Source organism: Elephas maximus, chromosome 10, assembly GCF_024166365.1.
Source record: "Elephas maximus indicus isolate mEleMax1 chromosome 10, mEleMax1 primary haplotype, whole genome shotgun sequence".
NCBI classification, from domain to species: Eukaryota; Metazoa; Chordata; class Mammalia; order Proboscidea; family Elephantidae; genus Elephas; species Elephas maximus.
The window spans coordinates 112,559,485-112,578,922 of record NC_064828.1 but is presented as its reverse complement, the minus strand read 5'-3'; the positions used below and the strand labels follow the sequence as shown (position 1 = coordinate 112,578,922).

Sequence of the window (19,438 nt, the reverse complement as noted above, 5' to 3'; positions counted from 1 at the left end):
TCACATGCCCTCTCTCATGCCTTCAGGCCTCGGTACCAGCTAGGTACCAGCTTTCCTCTCCACCTGGAAGGCCCTCCCTACAGCTACGTCACCCTGGAGAACTCCTATGCACCCATGCAGACCTGGCCAAGGACGCCCCTCCAAGATGTGTTCAGTCCACCTTTTTCTCAGCTCCCCCTTTCTCATCCCTCTCCCAGCACTCACCCCCCAATCCCTATGCTGACTGTGTATTAGGTCTTCCCTCATGAACTCTGATGTGAGGACCCCCCGGCACTGAGCATGGGAACCCCAGCCCCCAGCAGAGCCCCCACACACAGTAGAAGCTCAGCCAATGCTGGGCAGACGAAAGACTGCATTTAAAGAGGGGGGCCTCCACTTCATGGAAAATTAACTTCTGGGAATTTCTGATGAATGAAGAATTACTGTACTTTTTGCCACAGCTTGCGCTGACAGGCCAGGAGATGAAAAGGCTCCTTTTTCCTGTGGCCCTACTTTCCTCCATCCTGGGTGGGGCACGTTTACCTACCAGGTGTGGGGGCAGGGCGGGAACCCTTCCAGAGACCCCCAGCCTGCCCCACGCACGGCATGACTCGGGGGTGCCCTTTAAGAGGGTAATTTGATTGATAACGTGGACAGTTAGACTTGTGAGCTTGACATCCACGTTGCTCTCAGTGGTGAGGATGGAAGCGAGAACAATCTATTTTTTAATCCTATCAACAGCAAGAAATCAGTTCTGTTGGGGAAAGAGGTGCTACCCCACAGAAGCCAATGCTAAATATGGACCCAAACAAACGAGCCTCCCTGTACTCTGTTTTCTCACATTTGTGGCTCGTGGGAGCTGATGGTGGGCCTGGGAGAGTCGCGTGGCATGCAGGCCTGTGTTGGGGCCTCGGACCCACCTGCGGCTCTACGCCCCCTATAGCCCCTGTAGCCCTGGAGGGCCCTGAAGGTGCGGGGAGGGCTGTCACGCGTCTCTACAGCCCACACACGAGGCTGGGGGCAGGGTGAGTGCCCCATAAGGCCATGTTCTCCCGGTTTGCTGCTGACAGCAAAGCCACTTCAGACTGGAGAGGCTTCTCAGTGATTGAACTTGAAACCAACATGTTCTGGAGCCTAAAGGTACTGGATGAGCCTCTCCCTCCCCCTGCCCTCTGGCCCCGGCCCCCTCCCCCCAACAGATAAAAAGACAATGTCTCTCCAGGATGGACTCTGGCCTTGGAAAAAATCATCCACTTTGTGGCAGTTGCATGAGTCGTTGGTGTTTACCTGAAACCCCCACGGCCACCCCGTCCCAGCGCCCTGAGCTCTTCCCCTGCCCAAGAAGGGAGGCCGGGAGCTGAGTTGGTGGGAAGCAGAGCCCTGGGGGTACCCCTGGGGTCCTCCCACTCTCCTCCACTCCACAGTCACTGATACCACTGCCCTGGTTGGCTAAACAAAGAGCTTGGCACTTGGATTCAGAGTAGACCCGGGTTCCAGGCTGAATTCCAGCTCTGCTACTCGTTTTTTTTTTTTAACTCATTAGTCATGACCTGTCTGGGACTCAAAGCCTCAATGTTCTCCTCTCGGAAATGGGGCTTGCGATCCTGACCCAGCCAGGCTGGGAGATGGCGTATTCGAGCTCCAGCCCCATGAGGCAAAACTAGAATCTAAATCAGAGAGGAAGCTGGGAGAGGCAGAAAAGGCAGCCCCTGTGCTCACCCTCCGCGCTTCCACCTGGACCCTTTCTCAGCTGTCCCTAGGATGCTAATGTAACATCCTCAGTCTCTGGACACCATTGGGGATCTCTCCGGCAAGGCTCTCTGGGAGGGAGGATGGAGACTATACTGGGGGAGGGAGGCAGGCCTGGACGTGAGTCCTTGCTGGGCCTCAGTTTCCCCATCTGTAGGATGCCCCACTAGGACCGGCTCAGATAGACACCCCCAAGGCAGAGGACCCAGTCTGGGCAGAAACACAGCCTCAGGATTTAGAATTCTCAGGCATGGGTGGGGGCTGGGAACAGAGCAGGACATAAGGGGGTGTGAAACTCAGAGCTGTCCTGCCCCTGCCACTGCGCTGAGCACCCAGGGCTGGTCTCTGAGGCCCCTGCAGCTGGGACCTGCTGCACTTCCCTAGCACAAATCGCGTCTTTATTCACCAGCTCCTTTGCTGCCAGAGTGAAGCCCAGCTAACCAGGTGGGCTCCGGGCAGGAGAAAAGCTTGCCCCTCCCTCTGGCCACCTTTGTTTGAAGGTCCTGCTGCCTGCTCTTCCCCTGCCCCTTGGGCTGTGAGCGTTGTGCTGTGAGCACCAGTGGCCCGGAACCGCCTGGCTCCCTGAGGAGAAGAGGGGGCCCAGCTAGAGGCGGGGGCCATCCTGAGCCAGCCTCTGCCCTGTCTCCCCACCCCCGGGGCCTGCTTGCAAACAGCAGAAGGAGCCGATTCCCCAGGGGCCAGGCTGGCATTTTCATGCCTTCTGTCTGTGCAGCCCCGAAGCCTATGACAGTCACCACCCTCCCTTCACCCGTTCCTCAGCGCCCCATCTCGGTGTCTGCGTGCTGGAGAGAAATCCGCAGTCTCCTGAATCTACGCATACGTTACCGAGACTGGACAGAGGCCCTGAGTGGGAAGGAGCATCCCCTAGACCATGTAGGAGGAAGGACAGAGGGGGCCGGGGCCGGCCTCGCACACACAGTGGTTTTCCATTAAGAAAAACTGAGCTGTCTTTGGGGGCAGGTGCAGCATCTCCGTTGATGGACAGGGAGCCAGGGTACAGAGAGGGCAGTGATCAGCCCTCCGCAGGCAGGGGATAGAGCTAGGGCAGGAGACCAGGCGCCCAGCACCATGAGAGTGCCCTTTCAGCTTAAGCCTGTTACATTTGGACACTGACTCCCTTGGGTGAGAATGACCCCCCCCCTTTCCAAAACTGCAGAGGGTAGTGGGTGGGGACATGAGGGGTCTAGGCAGGGTGCCCCTAACAGCAACTGGACCCCTTCTTTGTGCACACACAGTCCACAGCCTGTCTTCCTGTTGTTGGCAGGAGCTGGGGAGACTGCCCCCCCAGCAGCCCAGCCCTCAGATCCTCCCCCTCAAGGCTTCTGGCTGACGAACCAGCCCTTCTTGAGCTGCCCACTGCTGTGTGGGATAATTTCGGAGACTGAGGTCAGGGGTCTGGAAGGCTGAAGAGGAAGGTGCCGGGGAGGCCTGAGAGGTTGCCACACAGTGGCCTGCCCGAACTTTCCTTCTTGTTGGGGCCCTGGACAAAGGGTTGTCCACCTCTGGACTCAGTTTCTGCACTTGAAAGGCCCCATGGACATGAAGGGGGTGACAGAAATGCAGGGTGGCTGTAGGGTGGACGCCCCACCCACCTGAGCCTCCTGCAGAGAACGTGGAGGGAGGGGACCTTCCACACGGGAGGTGGGAGGTAGGTGGGAGTCCCCTCCGGCCTCCTCCAGCCAGGAACAGGCGCAGCCCTAGCCCCCTTCCCAAGGGCCTCTGAGCCAGGCCAGTGCACCTGGCCTCCCCACCGGCCCCTCCCACCTCCATCTCCAAGTCCCAAGGTGTATCCTCAGACTGCCAAGGTCAGGTTAGATGGCCTGAAGGGGCAAGTCCTCTCCCCACTCCACCCCCACTCCCAGAAACAGATCCCAAGGGGCAGGGAGTCCCGCTACCAGCCCCGTGGGGGAGAGGAGCCCATGAACTAGCTGGGTGCCGGCTCCAGTACCTGGCATCTATACATAATTAGCCACGCAAATTATGCATATGCAAACGACCCATTCAAAGGTATCACCTCCTGGTATCCCTCCCAGGAGGTTGGACTTGCTTAGCCTCCTTCCACCCCCCTTCCCACTCCCCTCCGTCTCCCTGATCCTCCCTTCCAGAGGTGGGGGGGGCTGCAGGGCTGCAGGCTGCAGCTCAGCTCCGGGCAGGGCTTGTCTCTAGCAGGGCTCCAAACTGAGGCTGGGCCTGAGGGGGAGGGTGCCCGAGGAGCTGCGGGAGGCAAGGCCAGCATCCCCCACCCCACATCCCTTCCACCTCTGGCTGGAGGTCCCAGTAGGTCTGGGATGCAACTGTGCACGCGAGCACCTGTGGGCTCTCCCACTGCGTCACTGTGGGCAAAGCTGGGGGCGATGGGCTAGGTGTGTGTGTATGTGTGCAGGCGTGCTCGGGGAACTTGCTTGTTGGGCGACCATTTGTATATGAGTGTTTTTTGTGAGTCTGTGACCAAGAGGTCATGATTTGTGACTTTTCAGGGCTGGGTATGTGTGCTTGTGAGTATTAGGTGTGTGGCTGTGCAAGTATGTATGAGGGTCCCTGTGCTCTGTGAGTGTGTTCATGCCTCCCCATGACTAAAGGCCCCGGTTGTGTATGTGGTGTGTGTGTGTGGAGTGTGACTGAATATGCGCATGGGAGTCTGCGTGCACACAAGCGTGTTTGTATGTTTCCATGTGCTTGTGGCTTGGAGCGTGCTTGTGCGTGGGTCCGGCCCGGCTGCAGGATGCCAGGGTTTCATAAGTGCGTTTCTCCTTGCCCTGTGTGCCTGTGACGCAGTTTGTGGCCTCCTGGCTGTGTTCTATAATGGGAGCTGTGCTGCAGTGTGTGTACGTTGAAGTGTGTGTGTCTTTCCGTGTGTGTTTGTGCTGAAGTGTGTGTGCTGCAGTGTTTGTGTTTCAGCGTGTGTGTGCTGCAGTGTGTGTGTGCTGCAGTGTGTTTGTGTTGCTACAAGTGTGTGCGTATTTCCCTGAATCTTTCTGGCCAGGAGTGCGTGCGCACCAGGCATTTCAGAAGTGTTTTCCTGGGTGCGTGTGCATTTGTGTCCCTGTTCCACGTCTCTATGGTGTGTGTGTGTGTTTTTCGGGGTATGTGATGGCTGGTATGTGTGCTGGGACCCTTGCAGTAAGTGTCGGGGTGTCTGTTCCTGTCTTCTAAGTGCGTACTATGTCTTTCTGGGGTCTGCGAGGCCGGGCCGTGGTCGCTTCCTGCGACCTGTCCTGCGTGCCTCTGCCACGTGCTGTCCTGTGTGTGGAGTGTGGGTAACCAGGAGCAGGGTACCTGTGCCCCTGTACCAAGTGTACACTGCATGTGACAGCAGCTTCCGGACACCGCAGCGGTGCGGGGGCCCGCGAGGGGAGGGGGGTCGCCGGGCCTGGCCGGCGCCGCCCCGCGCGCGGGGGCGGGGGCGGGGGGGGTGGTAAGAAAAGGGCGGCGCGGCGGCGGCGGCGGCACTCGGCGGCGGAGAGCTCAGCGCGCGGCCCGGAGCAGCCCTGGCTTTCCCCTCGCCGCGCGCCCGCGCCCCCTTCCGCGTCCGCAACCAGAAGCCCAGCGCAGCGCCTCGAGCTGGACCCGCACCCGCACCGCTCCCGGGACCGCGCCCTCGGCCGCCCCGCGATGACCGCGACCGCAGCCCTCCTGCACGTCCTCTTGCTCCTGCTGGTCTTCGGCCGCAGCACCCATGGTGAGCCCCCCGGCGGCCCGGCTCGCGCCCCCTCTGGGGAAGCCTGCGACGCCCTCCCCGGCCGCCTGCTCCCCGCGCGCCCCGTCCCGTGCGCCCCAACTCCCGCCTGTCCCGCCTAACCCTAAGCCCCGCGCTGCGCCCGCCTCGCCCTCCAGCCACTGTCGCATGCCAAGCCCGAACCTGGGGTCCGGGGGAGGGGCGCAGGGGAGGTTTGGGACTCCAGCCCCTTCCCGCCCCGCAGAAGTGGCGCTAGGAGGGGTGTCGGTGCACTGGGAGAAGAGATATGGAGAAACGAGGTGATGAGGGGCGTTCTCGGCAAAATTGCTTCTTAGAGGTGTAACTTTGGGTGTCTGTGTGTTCCTCTGGAAACAGGTCTCTGGGGGCGTTGGGGGGTGACTTTGCCGTCCTAGCCCCATATTCCCAGCCCGAGCCCCTCCTGCGTGGCGTTTCTCTAGGTGAGGCGCTGCGACACTTCTGTCAGCAGCGGCCATGTGTCTCTGACAGCGAGAGAGTTGCCCCCTCCCGTCGCCACCCCACCACTGACTGCGTCAGTGGTTATTGGGTGGGGGGCTATCTGGAAAGCTGGAGTGAGTTGCGTAAATGTACACGGTAGGTGCCTATCAAACAGTGACAGAATCCCAGTCCGCTCTGGAAAACGTTGCGCAGTTCTGTTAATGTGAAGAGTCTGGGGTCAGGAAGATGGGGAGACTTGACCTACGCACCTGGTTTAACGGGGATAAGCTTAAAACAAAACAAACCCAGATGCCTTACCTGCGAGCAGGTGAGCTGTGTGGGTTTTCCCAGAGCTAAACATGGCAAAAATCTGCTCCTGTCCTGTCGCTCACTTTGCAAAAGTGAGGGTTTGGCTGAAAGCCCAGGGGTCAAATCTTTCCCCCTCGCAGGCTCCGCATCCTCGCTTTTCAGAGGACTTGTTTTGAATTTTCTTTGGGGGGGAGAAGGTGCCTGCCCTGCTCCTAAGAACAAGGGTGTGTGCTGTGGTCACCCCATAACCAGAAACATGGTAAAATTTTTTTTCCTGAGTACGTTGAGCCACATCCATCAACAGGTATGAAAGTGCGTACCATGTCAGGTAGGTGCACTGCCCAGGGCCCTTGGCTTCCTTGAAGGAAGCTTCGGGCTCTTGGGGAGGACACCTGCAGTGCCTTGGTCACAGAGGTGTCACAGGGTGAATCACGTAACCTGTTTGTGCCTCAGGTGCTGTTAACTGCTACCCGGCCTGCCACCCCATACATGGATCCTGCGTGGATGAGAACATCTGCAGGTGAAGGCATGACCCCCAAGAGGCAGGGGGCCAGGGCAGAATCCTGGGGGGGTCTCAGTGTCAGAAAAAGGGGGGCTTGGCCACTGGGCTGCGGCAAACAGTCACCTGCCCCTGTAAAGACTGATTGGGGAGGGCGGGGGAGAAGAGGGAGGGGGCGGGGGTAGCTGCAGCCAATGCGGAGTGAGACCACTGCAGCCACTGCGGCAGAGCGCAGAAGTGACGCAGGTTCTTGGGGACCCAGTGTCTGTTCCCCACTGCGTCACCTCTCTAAGCTTCTCATTCAGGTGACTGGCATCTGCCTCCCGGGACCCGTGGCCTGGCACTGTGCAAAGACCCTGAGGACCCTAGGTTCCATGAAGAGCCAGCCTGAGCCCCCCTCACATGTGCCCACTTTTCCTTCCCACAGGTGCCACCCTGGCTGGCAGGGTCCCCTGTGTGACCATTGCGTGCCCTCTCCTGGCTGCGTCAATGGGATCTGCTTCGAGCCCGGGCAGTGTGTTTGCAACGAAGGCTGGGAGGGTCATCTCTGCGACATAGGTGGGCACAGCCTTTGCCCATCCCTCCCTTGCCCCTTCACTTCCCAACCCCCCCTGCCCTCGACCCCAGCCAGATGGTGTCTCCTCTCCCTTCTGCCGTAATACCCACAGCTGGCAGCTGTGTCGTAATGATCTGTGGACATACTTTCCGGGTTCAGAGCCTCCAAGGTAGAGACTTTAATTTGCTCACCTCTGCACCATCAGCGCCCAGCATCCACAGAATGCACAGGAAGGTGGGCCGGGGGGGGGGGGGGGTGGCTAGAGGGAGGCTGCTGGTTGAATCAAGAGTCACAAAATACACACACACACACAAAGCCAAGAGGGTGGGGTCCACAGCCCTGGGCCACCTGTCCAGGTCACTGAAGCTCCAGCAAGATCATGTGCAAGACTGTTAGGAGGCAGCAACAAGAGAACGAACCTACGAACCGGTAACCGGCTAAGTCCTGGGGGGATCAGGAACTCACTCTCAGGACACTGGGGACACTTGGGTTGGGGCCTGACTGGAGCGGTCAGGGCTAGTGGGAGACTGCGTGGGAAGTGGTTAGAGTGCGAATAGGCAATATCTATTGATTTCATTAATTTATGCCATCTTCGTCCTCTGTCACCCCGGGCAATTGCGAGTTGGCTGTTGTAGCCTCGTCAGGCTGCAAAAATGTTCATGTGGGCCCATTCTCATTTGGCGAAACCAGCCCCAAAGCCCTCGAAAATACCCCAGCAGCAGAGGCACCTGCCTGGCCACTGTCCTCCCCCCTACCGTTAGCAGAGCCCACACAGAGACACCCCGAGGGGTGCTGACAGGCAGGTGTTGGGGTGCAAAGTGGATACCCTGAGGTCAGAGAGCGGCTGCTCCCTCAAATCGGACTCCTGTAGATTGTCCCATGGACAAGGAAACAGCCTTTTAAGATCTATCAGGCACTCGAGGTACGAACAGGGAAACTGAGGCCCAGAGAAGGGAGAGGATGTGCTGAGGGACATAAGAAGAGGGAAGAAAAGCCAGGCTAAACCCCATCCCCAGAAATGAATTAGTTCTCTGAGGCTTCTTGTTAGGGCCCTAGTTGGAGGCAGCCCTAAGAGGACATTTTTCCTGCCCTGTCCCTCAGAGCTGAGGCAGTTGGCTTTCAAAATCGAGCCCCCCCCCGGAATTGTCTTGGTCCTCAGGGCCCCCAGGTGGTGCAGGGGTTCCGCAGCTGACTCACGCTCTGGCCTGCAGCCCTGCACCCCTCACAGCCACGCCCTGCAGGAGCAGCAGCAGCAAAGCCACACATGGGATGGGATGAGGGGCTGAGCCTGCAACCCACCCTCTGCTTTAGAGCCCCAGGACACCCTGCTGGAATTTTCCAGTCAAAAGTGACCCTCCCGGGGTGGGGGGTGGGGTCCTTGGAGGGCCCCTTCCTCCAGGCTTGGGGTAGCTGGGAGGTCTGGGCTGCCAGAGGAAATGGCCTGTAGATAAGGGGCTGCCCTCTCCCTTCCCTGCCTTGGAGCCTTTCCCAGCCATGGCTGCCCTCCCGCAGCAGAGACCCCGGGCTGTTGCCTCATCACATTAGATTCATTCTCCTGCTTTTGGTTTGGTGGGCCAGCAGGGAAGAAGGGGCCTGATCTTCAGCTCACAGGCCCATGGGGCAGAGAGAGGCATGTGGCCAGCTGGGGTTGGTGGCCAGCTCTTTAGTTTAGGTCCCCAGTGGCCAGCGGCAGGCGCCCTGTGTGCTAGAGCAGCTACAGTGCCGTCCCGTAATGAGGGGGTGAATTCCTTTATGTCTCCCTGCACCAAGCTGGGCATGACAGGAAAACCGGTGGGCACTGGCTCGTTCTACCACATGGCTGACTGTTGGTGGTGGCCACAGTCCGGGTCTCTCTGAAAGAGGGGGAAGTCAGCACTAGGGTGGTCTCGGCTAGCACCCCTCCCTGGCAGGCTCAGCAGCTGGGCTTGTAGAAACCAAAGCTAACTGCCCCCACCCCCGGGAGACCAGGCAGTGAGAACCTCATCTTGTATAAGTGGGCACCGAGGCACAGAGTGGGGACCGGCAGGCTGCCACCCCCAACAGGGGTCTTCACGTCTCTGTCCCCCTGCCCCACTTTGATGGAAAAGCACACACAGCGGGTGCTTTTCCCAAGAGCTGATGCACTGGTCTTCCGAGTGGCAGGACTTGGGGGCAGCTTGTCTCTTCCCTGTCCCCCTCCGGTATGAGAAGCTGAAGATGGGTGTTTGTCTCAAGGAGAATGGCATTAGGCAATCTCAGCTCGGCAAATGGGACTGGGAAGGGCAGGAGGTCTGCTGGGCCTCGGTGACCTGGTGCCAGGAAAAGGGTGGACACCAGCAGCCACAGCTTCCTGACTCTGTGACCTTACACAAGGAAACCCCTTCAGCTCCCTGAGCCTCAGTTTACTCACTGCAGGGATTGGGGGAGTCACCTCAGCCTCTTACTCGCCCCCCCCCTTGGTGACAATTACCAGTGGCCACCAACAGAGCCATCTAGGCAGCTCATGCCACCCCCTCTCCACCCAGGCAGCCCTCCTGCCTGCTCCCCAGTACCTTCTTGGCTTCCCTGGAGTTGGGGGTGACAAGGAGGTCTGGTTTTCTGTGCCCCCTAGACGTCCGCCCTTGCACCTCGAACCCCTGTGCCAACAACTCCACCTGCGTGGACCTGGATACTGGCGGCTATGAATGCTCTTGCGGCCAGGGGTACACGGGATCCCACTGCCAGGAGAAGAAGCCTGGGCCCTGCGTGATCAATGGGTAAATATTCCTTCCCACCTGTGTGATTGGTGAGTGCTGCTTCTGAGTCCTGCTTTTATGCCCCTAAAGACCCTTTTCAGCCAAGCCCTGTGGGACCTGCCGCCTGACTAAAGATGAAGTAAGTGCTCCTGCTGGCAGCCCCATGCGGGGAGGGGGGCTGCCCCAGATTAGGTGTATTCACGGGAACACGTGTCATTTCCATATTTCTTCAAAGGCTCCTGAAAGCGATTTCACATTCCGTGATGTTCCAAGCCTTGGTGTGTGCGCATGGCAGTAGCTTAGGAGGGTGGGGAACAGTGGCTTGGAGCTGCGGGGTTTTCTAAAGGTGCCAGGCCGGGTGGGAAGAGTTCAACAGGGCTGTCTGTGAAACCCCCCTGGTGAGCTATGCAGTTGGGTCTTCTTTGATGTCTGGGGAGGGAGCTGCCAGGCTGAAGAAGTGGGCTGAAGGGGCTGGGGTCAGCATAGGAGGGGGTGGGCAAGCCTGAGGGCCAGGGGCCATGGTCCCAGCTCTTACTCCCTTTAATGGGGTGGGGGCGCAGACAGAAGGGCCGCTGTTCTCTGCGCCCCTCTGCGATCCACGCTGTCTAGCATCCCTGTCTCCTTTCTGCTCTGAGCCTGTGCTGTCCTGGGGTGGAGCTTAAGCTGAGGCCAGGAGGCAGGGTCTGAATCTAAGAGTCCAAGGTAGACCAGTCCTGGGCCTGCAGCTGGGGGTAGGCTGGGATATCATCCTCCCCAGACAAAACTGAAACACAAACTCAGCTTCCCTGGCCCCAGCATCCCAGGGTGGCAGAAAGGAGCCAGGAACGGGGAAACCGGTGCAGACAGGCATTACTGAGGGGCCTGGAGCTAAGTATTCCAGAGGGCCCAGAGGAGGGGGCAAGGCGGTGGAACGCCATCTCTGCTTATTAGCAGGAAGGAAGAAAACAGAGCAGTCCTTCACGTTAGTTTGCATTTCTCTTGGGCAGACTTGAGCCTTTGGCCCTGGCATTCCTTCAGAGCCTGGTCCTGCAGCCCGGAGTTTGCTTGTGTTTACCGCACCTTTCTTCCTGGAGTTTTGGCATTTACCAGATGACAAAGGGCTTGCTCCTTTAAAAGCACTTACATGAAATGTTCTGTGTGCTCCGCGTTGAGCAAACAGCTTCAGTCTGCAAGCTGCACTCTTTGAATGGACCCGCTATTAACGCCGCCAGCAGAGGCGGACTGGGTTGGGGGGGCTCCTTTCACTGGAGAGCTCCCAAGAGCTCCCGCACAATAGCCTGTGGGCCCACTCCACGGAAATAAAAACAGAGTCTGAATAGGGGGGAGGGGTCTTGGTGGTAGAGCTGGGGGTGGGGGTGCGGGAGTGAGCGGGCTCCAGGGAGGGACTTGCACCAGCCCCTGGTTATCATGAAGGTGCCCTCTCCCAGCCTCAGTTTCCCCATCTTTCCAGTGACTAATCGTCCGGCCTCTGGCTGGAGACACGACATGAGAGGTGAAAGAAGTTGGAGCACCTCACAGGAGGTCATTTAGGTGTTTGTGGTTGGCAGCACGTAGGGGGGTGAGGTGTGCACCTCACTTGGGGGGGCACCCCACCCTGGGACAGAACTGTGAGTCCCTGGCTGGCGAGACTCACCTCCTTCCCTGCCTTCTGTCCCAGCCCAGCCCCTGAGGGCCCGTTACCTGTCCCCTGTTGTGTTGCAGTTCCCCCTGCCAGCATGGAGGCACCTGCGTGGACGATGAGGGCCTGGCCTCCCATGCCTCTTGCCTGTGCCCCCCTGGCTTCTCAGGCATCTTCTGTGAGATCGTGGCCAACAACTGCACCCCCAACCCGTGCGAGAACAACGGCGTCTGCACCGACATCGGGGGCGACTTCCGCTGCCGCTGCCCTGCCGGCTTCATTGACAAGACCTGCAGCCGTCAGGTGACCAACTGCACCAGCAACCCGTGCCAGAATGGAGCCACCTGCCTGCAGCATGCCCAGGTGAGCTTCGAGTGTCTTTGCAAGCCCGAGTTCACAGGTCCCACCTGCGCCAAGAAACGGGTGCCCAGCCCCCAGCAGATCACCCGCCAGCCGTATGGCTACGGGCTGACCTACCGCCTGACCCCCGGGGTGCACGAGCTGCCCGTGGCGCAGCCCGAGCACCATATCCTGAAGGTGACCATGAAGGAGCTCAACCAGAGCTCCCCATTGCTCACCGAGGGCCAGGCCATCTGCTTCACCATCCTGGGCGTGCTCACCGGCATGGTGGTGCTGGCCACCGTGGGCGTCGTGCTGATCAACAAGTGCGAGGCCTGGGTGTCGAACCTGCGCTACAACCGCATGGTGCGCAAGAAGCAGAACGTGCTGCTGCAGTACCACGCCGGGGAGGAGCTGGCGGTCAACATCATCTTCCCCGAGAAGATCGACACGACCACCTTCGACAGGGAGGCTGGCGACGAGGAGATCTAAGCCGCATCCCCACAGGCCCCTCTATATTCTCACTATATGCGGTCTGTCCTAATCTTTGCGGCTGAATTTGCTATATTTTGTGTCGAATCTGGTGAATGCTATGCTTGCATTTATTGTCTTTGTGTCGCTGTGTGATGAAACGCAATGCCTGGCCACCCCTGCTTCTCCCTCTTAATGCATGATATATCAACAAAATAAGAATTTAATCTTTAAACAAGTTAAAGACATAAGCATGTTATTCTAAACTTATTTAATGAAATATCAAAAAAGACCAAAAAAAAACCAAGGTAACAGTACCAGGACTTTGTGCCGATGTTCCTCTCTGAGGGGCCTCGGCCACAGAGTCCTCGTGAAACCGCTACGACTACTGAGCACTGCAATCACTGTGACAAGGGCTAAATTCTCTTTCCTTGGTTATTTTTACACGCCACATCCGACTCGCACTCATGCCAACTTTTCCAACACTGCAACTCCTAGATCTTTCTGGTCAGTCTGAGATTTTGCAGAGTGCAGCGGCTGCGTGTCAGGCAGAGAGAGCGCCCTAGGTTGGTTGGCTGCCGCGGGGCTGGGACCCTGTCCCAGCCCTGCCACTAACTTGCTGTGAGATCCTTGGCGAGTTCCCTTCCCTCCTGGGCCTACCCCTTCTCCCCTCTTAAGGAGGGGCGTGAAGGCAAACCATCATTAAGATCCTCTCTCTAGCTTAAAAATTTGGAACGAACGATAGGAACCCAAACGGGCCCCAACTCATAAAATGTAGGACCTGAGGAAGACTACGTCTCATCTCATGGTCCTAAAGGTTTTGGCCTGTCCTGGGTACTCACTTGATGTGTTGATATTAGTGCTAACTGCATTTCTCAGGGCGGGTGGGCCTCATGGCCCACCCGAGTTGCAAAAGGAAAAGCAGTTGGCCCCTTCGAGTCAGAATGTGCGATTTGGGGTTGCCAGGTAGGCAACCCCCCAGGGCCCCAATACTCTCCCTGTCTCCTTACCCTGTAGATTAGCAAGCTCCTGTGGAATTTCAGTGTCCTTCGAACCACAAGTGCCGCTGGCACAGTCTGAGCAGCAGCACAGCCTCCCCAAGGTTTTCACAGAGTTTTAGTGGAAATTGTCACTTGTGGAGTGCATCCCAGTTGTATGGTGAACGTCGTACGAGACGTGAGCTATCCAGTCGTGAGTTTACATTTGTGTTGCTGAGCTAATAACCCTCAGATCCCTAAAGACCTAGCCAGCTTCCGAGTTACGGATTTGCCTTTTTTTTTAAGAAAGAAGAGTAGCTATCTATTTTTTTGGAAAAATAGAAGGATATGGGACAGAGCTCTGTTTGGCTTTCCAGCTCTTGGGCTGGGCAGCTAAACAGCCCTTGGGTACCAGTTTGTAATATTTTGCTTCTTAAATTCTTTGGATAGGAAACTATACAACTTAGCTTTACAGAGTATTGCCTGCTGCACTTACCTTGCTCCGAATACTTAGCTCAGAGTTGTCATCATCTTCATCATCTCAGCCATTCAAATCATGGTCACTCCACACACACAGAAATCACGGTCACCCATCCATCAGTCATCCGAGTCGCTGTCATAAATCAGCCATTGACTCCATCACCCCTCAGCCCCTGGGCCCACCCGCCCCAAGTCCCTGGGATCCTGACCCAAAGTGCCCCATCATCTCCCCTAAGCTCCCAGTCCCCATCACTCCTTGGCTTGTAGCATTGCCCCCACCCAAGCCCCTCCCCACCCTCGTCGCTGTGTCCCTGATGACACCCCAAATCCTGTTACCTTCACTGCCAAGACCCCTTTCCCCCACTCTTCCCACTGAACCCCTCCCCAGCCTCACTCTGAGCCCCTCCCCAGCCTCCCCTCGGAGCCCCCCCTCAGCCCTTCCCCACACCCCCCCAGGGGCTAGCCTTAATTCCATAGCACAGTCACCAAGTCCACCTTCACCGTCACTGCCAGGCCCCCTTCTACCTGGCCCCTCCCGACCCTCCCCCAAACCTCTGGCTTCCCCACCTTGAGTCTCTGAGAACCTCACCCCAAGGCCCCCACCCTTCCTCCCCCTGAATCATCATCTTCCGTCTTTTTGACTTTGTTTTAAAGAGAAATCAAAACAATTGGAAAAAGAAAAAAAAAAAAGAAAAACATTAAATAAACAAAAAAAAAAAGAACTGTTGGTATGTGTCAGGAGGTATGTGTCACGCTGGCCTCTCTCAGCGTGAGACCTCGACCAAGTGTGTTAACGGCCTGTCCTCAGTTTTCCCAAAGATGAAATTTTCCTATTGGCCAAAATGACCAAATTCTCAACTCGATTCCGCTCTCGATGCTGTAGAGAAAAGCCACGTCCCCTGACGACAAAACAACAGGTCCTGTTGCCTATTTACCCCACTAAATAGACAACTGTTTGCATCCGTCCATAGTCATCCACCCTCCCATCCCATCCAGAAGCATTTCCACGCACCTGCTGAGTGCAAGGCAGTGTGCGGGGAGCTGCGGGGCGTGCAGGACGAGGGGGGTCGTCTGGGAGGAGTGGACACCCAGGTGTCCCCAGCAACCCAGCAGTGCAGGTAACATGCCGTGGGAGTCAGTGGTCAGTTCTGAGCAGGTCCCTCCCTTAGAGCCAGGCCATGTCACCTTCCCACGAGACAAAACATCTCTTACCAGCACCTAATGAGGCCGCCCCTCCAAATTCAACAGTGCCTACCCTCACGCACCCTTGTGCCATCTGAGCAGCGTTACAGCCTCGCCGCGGTCTTCACACCAAGCAGAAGTGGTCCATTCCACGTGATATGGGTCCATCATATTCTGCTGAGAGTGTCAGGGTTTCTGGCTGCCCAGGCACACTTCGGTGTGTCTGGAGTGGTATGTAGTTTACAACTCAAATGGAGAAGCTCAGAAACAGCTGTTCAAAACACACCTATTTGGTCACCTTGAGACATGCTCGCTAATTTGGTCACGCGAAATTGAGCAAAGAGCAGAAGTGGTGGTCACCTGTAATAAATATATATCTAAAAACTTTGTTGTTGCTATTCTCAGCTTTCCTGTTTCTCTGCAACCAGACATGCAAAAAATCAGCTGTTTATTGTGAAATAAACAAAAAAGGGCTATTGCTGTGTCCGTCTCTTGATTTCCTGGGCAATGGGCTAAACTTGTCTCTGCCCTTAGACCTGGGAGGAGGGGTCTGGGCCCCCTGACTCTGCCTGACTCCCCCCCTTCCCTGTGGCAAGTAGCTGTGGGGCGAACCGGTGTGACCACCCAGCCCAGTATGCGCCCTTACCCCAGACCACACTCTGGGACTTGGGACACTGGAGGGTCCTGCCCTGGTGGTCCTAAGACCACCTCCAGGGGCAGCATCTTCCCTGCATCATCTCCTGAGGAGGGGGGCACAGGGGTGGCTGTTTGTGGTGGTGGGAATGGCCCTGGGATATGGGGTGAGAGTGGAGGGACAGGTCCTACACTTGTCTGCATGAGGCCAGCCCTCCCTAGCCACCGTGTTCCAGCGCAGAGCACTGAAGAGTTGATACTGCCACGCTGGCATCAGGCCTCAGTGAAGGCCAAGTTGAGAGGAGAGAATGTAATTTGGGTAACACTTAGGTCCGCTGACAACCTTTTAAACATTTAGGAATGGAGGCATATGGGCTCCTATTTATGCCCCCGACTTGGGCCTGTGCACATCACGAGGGACCCACCTGCAGCCTTGGGGTCCGAGGCCTGTTTGCTCAGCAAATCCACCCTTGAGTTCCCATGGAACACCTGACAGCCTGCGCCCACCCCTCAGGGCAACAGTGCCCCAACCCAGGCCCTCGGTCCTGCTGGCCGGTGAGGTGGCCCGGGCCTCGGTGTAGAGTTCCACCTCCACGTCCTCCCTGCGGCCTGTCCTTCTCCTGTGGCCTTTCCTGGGTGAGGTCACTGGCATTGCCACCCAAGTGCCTCAGCCGGGAGCAGATATCCCCTGACTTTCCCCTTTCTCCCTCGTCCACCCCAGCTACCCAGCAGCCATCTCCCCCGGCCCTTGCCAGCCACTGCTGGGGCTGGGAGCCCCCATTCTCCCCCTGCAGGTGCTCTGGTCTCCCTACCCGTGCCCAGCCCCCCTCAGTTGCCTCGTCAACACAGCAGAACACATGAGGGGAAAGTAAAACTCCCGAGATGGAAGCCATGATAAATATGATAAGATAATGTTGTGTTGATAAATCTTGAAATGTCTATAAAAGGGATGAATTCTCAAGGAAAATAGTAATTACCAAAACACCTCACTGTGACCAGCAGGAATGGAGCAATAACCTGGGGGGATCCCATGGTGGGCCAGTTGTCACCTGTCTTGGGGTCGTACCATTTGGGAGCAGGTTCTTGCATACTTGGAGGGAACAGGGGATAGCCAGGCCAGAGGACCTGCTTCAGAGTAAAGAGGAAAAAAAGGACCTCCCCCATTCACTTTGTAGAGCTGGGAGACCCCGATGTCCAAATGTGACTGTGAACAAAAGGAGAGGAAGACCACCATCCTCACTTCTGAGCAGAGAAGCAAATAAATCAAATAAACAACTTTATTGGGAGGAATCCAACACAACAGCAGCAAGTCAAACACAGCCAAATACAGGCACTCACACACGCACTCACACACGCACTCACACACGCACTCACACACGCACTCACACTCACACACACACCATGATCAAGGAGAGTGTTTTCCAGGAAAGCAAGCAGGATCTCACATAACTACACGTGTGAAGAGACAGTGCCCCTAGGAGGGAGGACATAATGGGGGACTACCTGGGCCCTCTGCTACCCAAGCTACAGTCAGGCAGGTGAGCTGGGTGAAGAGATCATGAGGAAAGACCCAACAAGGAGCAGGACCCTCGAAGCTGCAGGGAGCTCATTGCAGGAGGCTGGCCCAGTGAAGTGAGGTGGCTGGAGAAGGGGACTCCAGACCTGGGAACCCCGCGGCTGGGGGGGAAGTGGCGCGGGGGGAGGCATGGGAGGTGGCTGGGCTGCTCTGCAGTGTGGAACAGTGTGTGTGTGTGGTGGGGGGGTGGTGCTCAGGATGGAGAAGGCCCAAAGGGGAGTGAAGATTAGGAGGGTCTCTTTCTCCTAACCCTAAGGATGGATTGGGGGGCGGGGGCTGTGGGCTTGAGGGTCCTTGCGCCTGTGCCCCAAGTTGAGCTCGAAGAGCTGGCTGAGCGGAAAGACCCAGTGAATTCCAAGCAGAGAAGGAGACGCAGATGGGGCAGATGGATGGAAGGATCCCGCAGGAAGCTGAGAAGAGGAGAGAAAGGAGTGATGGGAAGGAAGGGGTGCTCCACGGGGCTGACTTTCGGTCAGGGCCCTGTCCAGGCTCCTGCACACAGAGCAGACCACTGAGCAGCTTAAGGCAGGAGCTCAGTCCACAGGTAGCCAGGCCACCCAGGCCTGTTATAGATAAACCATTTATCAGCTCAGGCCTGTGGCTTTCTTTTCTTTAATGACTCTCTCCCACTGCTGGAGAGGGGGAGAACATTTAACGACCCCACCCATCCAAAAGCCCCAACCTCACTGAAACCCCGTACCCTGCTCACAGGAGAAACGAGGGAGAAGCCCAGCCCCAAGTCGCAGCTGCGGAGGAAGAGTGAAAAACTCCGGCTAACTCAGAGCTGCCTCACTGCTCCGCCCTGCCGAAAAGGATGTTCAGCTGTGGGTGCTGCTGTGTAGTAACCACGGTGAATTTGCAAACATTAGAGGTAACTCAACTTCAACCCGAAAATAAGACAGAAGAAAAATATATGATATAGATTTGTATATTATCTAGATGCCGGAAAGGAAGTTAAAAATTGAAATTTAATTTTTAAAACTTAAAAATTAGCATACATTCCTGTTTTTGAGCAAAATTTTAGAAAACTAGGAAAAAGTACGTGTCCTTAATGTCATAAAGAACTTCTATCTGAAACCAATGTTAAACATCATTAAAAAAACCAGACCCATTGCTGTTGAGTCAATTTTGACTCATAGTAACCCTAAAGGACAGAGTAGAACTGCCCCATTGAGTGTCCAAGGAGAGGCTGGTGGATTTGAACTGCCGACCTTTTGGTTAGCAGCCAAGCTCTTAACCATTGCACCACCAGGGCTCCGTTAAATATCATACCGATCATTAAAAACTAGAGGGACGTGAGGCCATGCAATATACAGTGGTTAAGGGCACTGGCTTTAGAATCAGAGAGAGAGAGAGAGAGAGGGGCGGCTTTACATTTGGTTCTTTCCCTCAAGCCACCTAACATCTTCCTGTCTGCATCCTCTTCTGCTAAAGGTCAGATAAGGAGAATAATTAGTATTACTATCATTTTGGAATTTGTAGCCAATATAATAAGACAAGAAAAAACAAAACATGAGGTACAACTATTAGAAAAGTTCATGACCGGAAGAACTAACGTAAGAAGTCTGTAGAGTAGCACATATATTTGGTATAAACCAAACATCTACAAACCCATAAAAAACCAAAAAAAAAAAGAAAATCAATCCATTGCCATTGAGTCTATTCTGACTCATGGCGGCCCGTGTGTTACAGTGTAGAAATGCTCCATTGGGTTTTCTTGGCTGTAATCTTTACAAAAGCAGATCTGTGGTGCCTCTGGGTGGTTTTGAACTGTCAACTTTTAGGTTAGGAGTTGAGTGCAGATCATTTGTGCCACGCAGGGTCTTACACACCCATAACAACCTGTTAAAGATACAATGATCTGAGTTATAAAGACTCAATACCGTAAAGATGCCAGTTCTTCTCAAAATTAATTTGTAAGTTTACTGCAATGAATTTGCATTGTATCACTAGACAACATGACTATTAAGTTTATCTGAGAAAATTAGATGGTGAGAATAACCAAGAGAAAGATAACGAAGGGGCAACTTACACCTCCAGTAAAATGGCAGCTACAAAAATAAAGACAACGTGTCTCGGGCATGACACAGAGCAGGTGATGGATGGCTTTCTGAAGGGGAGAATACATGAATGAGTGCACGGGAGAATACATGAATGAGCGCACGGGAGAATACATGAATGAGCGCACGGGAGAATACATGAA

The 19,438-nt window shown here is 56.1% G+C and overlaps 1 protein-coding gene across 1 annotated transcript; it reads left to right on the top strand.

Annotated features, from left to right (window-relative positions):
• The first annotated feature begins 5,209 nt into the window (after positions 1-5,209).
• Positions 5,210-12,870, top strand: DLK1 (delta like non-canonical Notch ligand 1). The gene is made up of 5 exons (XM_049898177.1): positions 5,210-5,428; positions 6,644-6,710; positions 7,117-7,247; positions 9,836-9,980; positions 11,661-12,870. Exons 1-5 carry the CDS (start codon positions 5,362-5,364, stop codon positions 12,406-12,408), a joined length of 1,158 nt encoding a protein of 385 aa, XP_049754134.1. The 5' UTR covers positions 5,210-5,361; the 3' UTR covers positions 12,409-12,870.
• Positions 12,871-19,438: the final 6,568 nt, after the last annotated feature.